Source organism: Hyla sarda, chromosome 1, assembly GCF_029499605.1.
Source record: "Hyla sarda isolate aHylSar1 chromosome 1, aHylSar1.hap1, whole genome shotgun sequence".
Taxonomy (NCBI): domain Eukaryota; kingdom Metazoa; phylum Chordata; class Amphibia; order Anura; family Hylidae; genus Hyla; species Hyla sarda.
In genome coordinates this window covers 96545116-96554515 of record NC_079189.1, presented here as the reverse complement: position 1 = coordinate 96554515, position 9400 = coordinate 96545116, and the positions used below count along the sequence as shown (strand labels likewise).

The window sequence follows — 9400 nt, the reverse complement described above, 5'->3', positions numbered from 1 at the left end:
ATAAATATGTACCTTGCTTATCAAAGTGTGTTTTTTAACATTACATTAGTGTGACTGCATATTGATAATATTTTCATATCAGCAGTGGAAATGTATATACACAACCCCTTTGTGCCGCCACTTTGTGGTATAAAGAATTTATACCCATTATAAATTTAATACATTTGCACACAGACTGCTACATATACAAATGTAGCTTGTAAAAATGAAGTAAAATTGAGTAACTAAATAGATTAAACCAAAATGTTCTAAATTAAAAAAAATAAAATTGTGATAAAAATTAAAAAGTGATAAAAATTCATGCAACTAAACAACAGAGAACAGTTATCGTTTTATGAATGGTATTACATGTTAATGGGCATCCTACATTGCTTTACCAAGACGACAAAGGGCCACTATTCATTACCATTATGTGGGTGTTTAAACAAGTGACTTACAGAGGAATTCACTTAAGACCTATTGTGCCACCATGAAGTTTAATGGATTCTATACATTCCAAATGAACGGAACAACCTATTAATACACCCTTATATAATGTTAGATGCATGAATGATTTTATAAAACGTGTTGTCTGAATACAAGAAGGTCACATACAGTAGGATATCACTAATACATGTATATACAAAGGACCTATTCCCTTATGAAAAGAAATAATAGGCTTTGTGGTGAGAACACTTCAGATGAAGTAGAGGGAGTCAGAGCAGTGCTGGCACAAAGTGTAATCGAAGCATCCTGCTGATCTGTTTGGGACATACATGCTCTCATCAGTTAGCAACCAAATCTGGCTTCAGGGACATGGGTGGAAAAGAATACCTAGAAAATAATGCTAACATTAAAACAGACTACAGAGTGACCATACAAGCTGCTTCTACTGATCCAGTCATACACATGCACACTTAGTTCAGATGGGTGTGCATGTATTTTTGATGGGGGTGAAGCAGAAGCCAGACACCTATGCCTTATTTCCAGGGAGGCCCACATACACATAAGATGGTTATCTATTCTGGCTAAAATCGTTGGGTTTGGATTACTTTTTTCTAAAATATATAAATAAGGGCTTTAAAGGGGTACTCCGCTACAGACTTTTTTCTAAAATATATAAGGGCTTTAAAGGGGTACTCCGCTACAGTCATAGTTTTCAAACAAATGCTAGAAAAAAAAAACTGTGCAAACCTTGGCCGCCACGCCCCCTCCCATAGACTTGCATTAGGGGGCGGGGCTATGACATGACAAGCTCCCGGTGCCAGCTCAAGCTTTCAGAACAGTTTGTTCCAAACGCTGAGTAGCGGAGTACCCCTTTAAGGCTAGGGCTATACAATGTAGTTGTGTAACTAAAGCTTTAACAATTTGCGCAACTTCAATTGCAGCTGACTGTAAGGGTAGGTTTCCACATTGTTTTTTTTTTTCTGGCGTTTGTATGAAAACTATCACTGTATTTTTTTTTTAAAGCCAGAAGTGTATTTAAAAGGAATAGGAAACAAACTTATACTTCTCCTTCCTACTTGATCCACTTCTGGCTTTGGCTCCAAAAAACACCAGAAAAAAAAAAAAAAAACCTGTGTGGAAACCTAGCTTGACTTTGCTGTGACGCGACTAGGTCATGTAATAGTCCCTTCCCCTCACTACTTGTTTTAACATGACAATCTCCTCCATGTGCAACAAGAAAAAAACATTAATAGAAATTAGTTTAGTTCAGTAAAATTCTTCCTCCCATTACATCAAAGTGCACAAAATCGAAAAATTAAGACATTTATTTTGTTATAAATAGTAATTCATACAAAAATAAATAGACAAGGACAGTCAGGCATATATTACAATGCAGTAAAAATTCACAATTGACCAATATTACATTAAAACATGTTTTACATTATTCACATTTATAAACAGTAAAAGGAAGTGAAAGAAAATTTTTTGTCAAACTGAAAAGAGTCATAATTTGTTTAAGGCACCAGTAAACATCTCAGCACATTATTAACATGAGATTGGCTGATATCAAGTAATATCATGGTCAGAATATGAGGTTTTGAAGCTTTTGGTCACAAAATATTTTATATGGGTATGTTCACAAGTGCGGATTTTCTGCTGCAGATTTTGCTATCCATTGATGTAAATGGGCAACAAAATCTGCAGCAGCATATCTGTAGGAAAAAGATGCACGTGTGAACATACCCTATAAAATATATATTTATATATAAAATATCTGCATTTTAGCACAAAAATATTAAATACATACGGTATATAGTGTAAATATAAAGCCTGACAGTTCCCAGTGCCCACTAAGTAGACAACTTACGGGCATCCTGTAGACATATGAAGGTGAACGTTTTGTAGGATCATGCATTAAAAGCTCATTTTTTGCATTAAACACTGAGAGGACACCATATACTTACAGTATCAAGTTCATTGTGCAAATGAAACACCTGAGATTTGCTTTAAGGTGGTAATGTGTCTCTTTGTTTTTTGGGCTGTTGATTACGTAAACATTTATTCATTTTATCACTGTAATAGTTACGGCCATAAAGGTGTTGGACCCTTTTTGTTCAGCCATTTATGTGCCAAAAATACAGCAATATTTTGAGCTGCTATGGATCAAATTACTACAGGCCAAAAAAACTGTTGAAAATACGTCCCAAAAAGCAGCTCTATATTTGGGGAGATATATCAAAACCTGTGCATAGGAAAGGTTGATCACTTGCCCATAGTAACCGATCAGATCGCTTATTAAATTTAGCAGGTCTTTTTAAAAATGAAATAAGTGATCTGAATGATTAAAACTGGTCAACTTTTCCTATGCACAAGTTTTAATAAATCCCCTACATTGTGACTACAAGAACATCCAAAAAGCAGAGAACCTTTAAAATTTTGAGAAAAAAAAATGACTTTTGAAGCAACTGAATACTTCTTAAAAACAGTATGAAGTGTTACCCACTGCGGATCTAGCTAGAAACAGATCAATGTACACGTTACATGCGGACTTTGTTGCAGATGTGCCACAATTTTATTTCCCACCAATAGGGATAGTGCTAAAATCAGCATTGAAAGTCTACAACAAAGCTGCAATAAAAACATCATGCTGCAGCTTTAACAGGAGAGAGAATGCTTATATATTTGTGAGGCAAACAGAGAATGTGGTATGAATCATAGTTGTAAAATATCGCCCACTTGTTCATACTGTAATCCAGGATCTACCTGTGCTATTCCGTGGGTAAAATCCATTGCATTTCACTTCCATCTGGATTCACCTTTGTAGCATATATAACTCCCTAAATGTTTTCAAATGTCACCAGCACTGGATCTTAAAGGGGTTGTCCGGTGAAAAACATTTTTTTTTATAAACTGGTGCCAGAAAGTTCTTATGTTTTTTGGATTTTTTTTCTGTTCACAGTGCTCTCTGCTGACACCTCTATCTGTATCAGAAACCGTCCAGAGCAGCATAGGTTTGCTATCAGGATTTGCTCATGTTATGGACAGTTCCTGATACGGACAGGTGTCAGCAGAGAGCACCGTGGACAGGAAAAAAAAAAAAAAAAAGAAATACAAAAAGAAAAGAACTTTCTCTGTAGTATATAGCAGCTAATTAGTACTGGAAGGATGACGATTTTTTTTAATAGAGGTAGTTTACAAATCTGTTTAACTTTCTGGCACCAGCTGATAAAAAAAAAATCAAATAAATAAAAAGTTTTCCTTTGGAGTACCCCTTTAAGGTCCTCAACATAAATGTTACTGTAATATGGCTGGTGGCCACATCCTATAGACCAGTGTTTCCCAACCAGGTGTTGCAAAACTACAACTGTCAGCATGCCTGTACAGCCAAAGGCTGTCCAGGCATGCTGAGAGTTGTAGTTTTGCAACATCTGGAGGCACCCTGGTTGGGAAACACTGCTATAGACTAAGCATCACCAAGTTCCATTACTCAGTAACTGTATAATGTCCTTCATATGGATGTTTACTGAATGTTATTTGCTGCTCTTCCATGGATTAGGATGAAATTATGTTCCAATATGTATAGTAATACAAGAACGGTGGTGAGGTATTACTAACCTGATTTATATGAAGTTCATGCTGTGCAAATGCAGCATGAAATTACAATACAAAAATGAACGCATAACAAGACTACCTAAAGATATAGAATCATTCAGAGTTTGTCTCTTTTCCTCGTTCCAGAACCATCAGTCTTTGAAACTTACACTCCTGTGTGGAAAGAAAAACAGAACAATAAGCTTTTCAGTGACAGGGATTCATCAAGTTTCAGTAAGACTGTCAGTGGTGTAACACCACTGAACACTGTGGCAAACCACAAAATCGTCTCAATTCTGCTAGAGAAACTGTCCCTCTCTTCTAAGATCTGTACTGACAATGCGAGTCTTTACAAGCATCTACAACATACTTAAGACAAGCTCTGGTTCAATAAGCCAACTTTATAGTATTTATGATTCTAAGTGCAAAAATTCAACTGAAAAAGGTTATTTGTAAGATTGAAAAATCAAACCCACTTTTCTGCCAACTTATCAGATCCTCGATCCACGGGTCTTAATATGGAGCGCTCTGGAGATAAAGCAGGTGACTTCATTGTTGAAGTAAGAGGTGATGAGGTACGGATGGATGATGTAGACAGACCATGACGCCGTAACTCCTGGACTGCACGCTCCCTGTTACAATGAATATATACATGTAAACATAGAAGAGAGAGTAAGTTGAGGGAGATTTATCAAAACCTATGTGTAGGAAAACCTGACCAGTTGCCCATAGCAACCAGATCGCTTCTTCCATTTTGAAAAGAGCCTCTGAAAAATGAAAGAAGCGATCTGATTGGTTGCTATGGGCAACTGTTCAACTTTTCCTCTACACAGGTTTTGATAAATCTCCCCCATGTACCCATTTCTTGACGGTATTAAACCACATATACTCCAGCATATGTATTTCAGCTCGGAATACATAAAACAAAGTATTATTCATAATATTACAGCAAATTAATTCTGAGCAACGCGTTATTTGATAGATTTCCTCTTAGGGTAGGGTCACACGGAACGGATCTGAAGTGTAAAATACGCAGATGAAGCTACCCTATATTGTGCCTCCAGCTGTTCTTCCCCCTGTGTACTGCTCTCAGCGCAATGTGCCACTGAGAAGCCACACGGGCCTGCGAGTTGCTGCGCACTGTGACTCGCAAGTCCCTGTGTGGCTGCCCGGAGCAGCGCATTTCCGCTGCGAGCAGGACACGGAGTGGGGGGGGCTGGGGGTCCAGGTTGGGGATGCATACTTTACAATATTCTAGTTTAGAAACATTCACTATTGAAAACCATAACAGAAGATCAGAACATAAAAGTATTGCAAACATTTATCAGAAGCCCTAGTCTCCAGTAATGACTCCTTTAATTATTCTCTTCATGTTATGGTTAGGGCATTTATAGTGGGTCCCTTTGAAGGGTCTTACCTTTCAAATCTTTCAGTTGTAAGTTGTCTTTTTGCAATATCGTAGTCAGACTGCAACTGAGTAAGTTTGTTACGAAGCATGGTTGCTTCCCGGGAGTGACTGTTACTAAAGGAATTAAGACAGGGGTTAAAATAAGAACAACACAGCGGAAATCTAGAATAGGTAGGAAGAAACTTGGCGCTCAATGTGCAGATGATGCGATTTTTATTTCTGCAATCCATTTACACATATATTGGCCTTTTGGTCCTATGGGACCTTCATCAGAAATCCGGATTGCTGCGGAGGCTGGTATACACAGATAGGAGTCGGACAAATGCTGTGAAACATGTAAATAGTTACTTTAGTGACATTTGCTCGTTTCACAGCATTTAGCAGACACCTAAACCTGCATTCAGCCTCCTCAGCAATCCGGATTTCTGTCCAAGGTCTAACAGGACTGAAACGTCAATATAACCAAAAGTGTGCATTATTAGCATTTATTTATTATATATTTACTTGGATGGAAATCACCTGGAAACAGAACACTTTCATAAAGTTTTTTGGACAGCAAATATAGGATCTATAGGATTTAGTAACATTTAACAGCTTTTTAAGCCTTATTTAGCTAATTCAGCTTTTTCAATAACATTTTGAACAGAAAAAAGTTTATTACTCCTCTGACAATCTATTCCAGCAGTCTGCAATATTTACATTAAAAAACATAAAAAAAAACAAAAATAAGCTGCTTACTTCTCAGGATCAGTATGGGTCCCAAAGATTCCCCACAAATAATAAAATGATAGCATATTCTAACAATATTCCATCACTATATCAGAAAAGAATACCAATTTTATACCAGACTAGACTTTTTTTCATTGCAACTTTTGTGTTCACTCTTTGTGTCTTGATCAGGATATAAGAGGCAGCTTTACATCAACTATTGTCTCTACAGATCAACTGACCTTTGCTTGAAATGTGAATAATAATGAAATAATAATAATGAGCAGAGTGATCATAAATTTCACAGAATGTCATATCCTTGCAAAATTTTTATTTACACTTCATTTAAACTAAAAGTGGTTGTCCAGTGGAATTTAACGCTATGCTCTGCAGCTTGCGGGAAACCAGTGTCCCTGGCAGTGAACAGATCGCCCTGTTACCGGAGATACAAGGTAGCGGAGGAAGGGGAGTTAAAGGGCTTTTTATTTTATTAGGCAGCTTGGAGACCATAGAAAAATAATACATTTTACAAGACAACCCCTTTAAGACACTCCCTACATACACAGTACTTTTACAAGAAGAATATCACTAAAGCTCTGTTCATATTATGTTCCAGTATATAATAGACACCACAACACATTGAGGAATTCTTTATATGAAGGATATAAACAGCGATGGTGCGCGATGACTCATAATGGGGTCTGTTTAGTTGTTTTGTTTTTGATGCGGGGAATAGTCCTGCATGCATCACTATTTGAGGTTATCAAAGCATAAAAAGGTTTAAAGGGGTATTCCGGGCAAAAATATTTTATCCCCCATCCAAAGGATAGGGGATAAGATGTCTGATTGCAGGGGGCCCGCTGCTGAGACCCCCCGCGATCTCCCTGCCGCACCCGCATTCTATGCGGGGACTGCGTCTCTAGTTTTGGAAACCTCCGGGTTTCCGGGACTAGGGACGTGACGTCACACCACGCCCCCTCCATTCATGTCTATGGGAGGGGGCGTGACGGTCATCACGCCCCCTCCCATAGACATGGATGTAGGGGGCGTGGCGTGACTTCACATCCCCGAAACCTGGAGGTTTCCGAAACTGGAGATTCAGCACCCGCATAGAATGCGGGTGCTGCAGGGAGATCGCAGGGTGTCTCAGCAGCAGGCCCTCCATGATCAGACACCTTATCCCCTATCTTTTGGATAGGGGATAAAATATTTTTGCCCGGAATACCCATTTAACACAGTGAAACAAATAGTAAAACACAAGGAATTTTGGGTTACTGCAATTAGAAAATATTTATAGTCCAAAAAGTTTCATGAAGAGGATACTCACAGCTTACTCTCAGCTAGGGTCAGTTTATCTTTCAGCAGCTGAATTTCTGATTCTTTCTCATGGGAACTAAGATGACTCTGGAACTCCTTCTCTCGGTTACTGGCCAGCAAAGTCTCCAGGTTCTTAATTGTCAGTCTCTCACTTGCTAACTGTTTCTTTAAAAGTTCAGCTTCAGACTTCATATCTTCCAATTCATCTAGGACCTTGATGAATGCACACAAATTTATGAAAAAAAAGGTGGTAAAATCAGGGTAATATCTATCTATCTATATATATATATATTTATATATATATTTTTTTTTTAAGTGTTGCCATACACACTTAATTTTCTCTCTCCATAAATATACACGGTCAGCATGCATGTTTATGTCAATTAAGAGGAAGGAATAAGCCTTTGCCAAACCATTCTAGCAGTGCTTTTTCTTTCACAGGAAGAAAAAGATCAGGGATGTTGTAATCCAATATTTCCAATCTTTTTTAAGAAATCTACTATCAAGGTAGAGTCAGGTGTCCACCATACACATCAGATCACCTGTCAATCTAACAAATTGCTAGGTTCAATCAGGTTTCCTCAATAAACATATGTTGTGGCGAAAAAAAGTCCGTAGCATTGGGAAATTAGATTGATAAAATTGCATCCACTTCCCTGTTAAAGAAATCTTCTATAGATTTTACTTGTTAAAAAACTCCCAGGTAAAAATGCACAATAGGTGTTCTGATTTACATTTACGGGAAAAGAGCACAACCTATTTGATGATATTTTATGCAAGGAAGGAGGATTAGAAATTACACCAGTTTTATCCATAGACTGTGCTTCACATGGCAGCTCAAATCCATTAAATAGGCATGTTCATTAAAACTCATTTTTGCTATTGCACTATGGTAAATAAAAATCTTTGTAATGTACTTTTTTTTTTAAACAAAGTAGATTTTTATGCTTACTGTAAAATCTTTCTCAGAGGATCCATTGGGGGACACAGACCATGGGTATATGCTGCTGTCACTAGGATGCTTGACACTAGGCAACAAGAAAAGTCGGCCCCTCCCAGCAGGATATACCCGCTCACAGGCACCTGAGCTAATCAGTTTAGTCCCAGAGCAGTAGGAGAGGACCGACAGGCAAGAAAAAACAGTAACTGTCCGATGAACCACAGAATAAAAATGAACTGAGACACCCTCGGACAGATAACCAAACCAGGAATACCAGAATAAATGGGTGGGTGCTGTGTCCCCCAACGGATCCTCCGAGAAAGAGATTTTATGGTAAGCATAAAAATCTACTTTTCTCTATCGGCTCCATTGGGGGACACAGACCATGGGATGTACCAAAGCAGTCCCCAGGGTGGGTAACAGATTCCCAACTTAGGTGGAAGGCTGGACCACAGCCGCCTGCAACACCTTGCGACCTAGACCAAGGTATGTACCCGGTAGAATTTTGGAAAAGTGTGTAAAGACGACCAAGTGGCTTCTTTACAAATTTGTGAGGCTGAAGCCCTGTTGCATAGAGCCCAGCAGACTCCGACAGAACGAGTGTAATGAGCTGAGGCCCGAAAGGGTGGAGTCTTCCCCTTGCAGCGGTAAGCTTCCGAAATGACAGAAGGAAGTCCCTTACGACGACCCTCCGTAAGCACAAAGAACGAGTCACACTGGCAAAAAGAAGAAGTGACAAAGGTAAATCCGAACAGCCCATACCACATCAAGCTTATGGAGAAAACATTCCTTGGGATGAGACGGAGCAGGACAAGAAGACGGAAGGACAATGTCCTCATTTAGATGAAATGCGGAAACAACCTTAGGTAAAAAGGAAGGGAACGGGTGGAAAACAACCTTGTGCTGGTGAAAGACCAGGTAGGGAGAGCGGCAGGATAGGACTACCAGTTCTAAAACCCTCCTAATAGAAGTGACCGCAATAAGGAAAGCCACTTTCCAGGAAAGGAGAT

The 9400-nt window shown here is 38.7% G+C and overlaps 1 protein-coding gene across 2 annotated transcripts in view; it reads right to left on the bottom strand.

Moving 5' to 3' along the window:
- Nucleotides 1-1596: 1596 nt before the first annotated feature.
- The window catches only part of CEP135 (centrosomal protein 135), an 84375-nt gene continuing 76571 nt past the window's right edge, over nucleotides 1597-9400 (bottom strand). For both annotated transcript variants that reach the window (XM_056558368.1, XM_056558373.1), the window contains exons 23-26: nucleotides 7461-7663; nucleotides 5435-5539; nucleotides 4494-4649; nucleotides 1597-4191 (exon numbers count right to left, since the gene is read on the bottom strand). In XM_056558368.1, coding sequence (XP_056414343.1) covers nucleotides 4170-4191; nucleotides 4494-4649; nucleotides 5435-5539; nucleotides 7461-7663 — 486 coding nt within the window. In that variant the 3' untranslated portion in view covers nucleotides 1597-4169. The remainder of the gene's footprint in view (nucleotides 4192-4493; nucleotides 4650-5434; nucleotides 5540-7460; nucleotides 7664-9400) is intronic.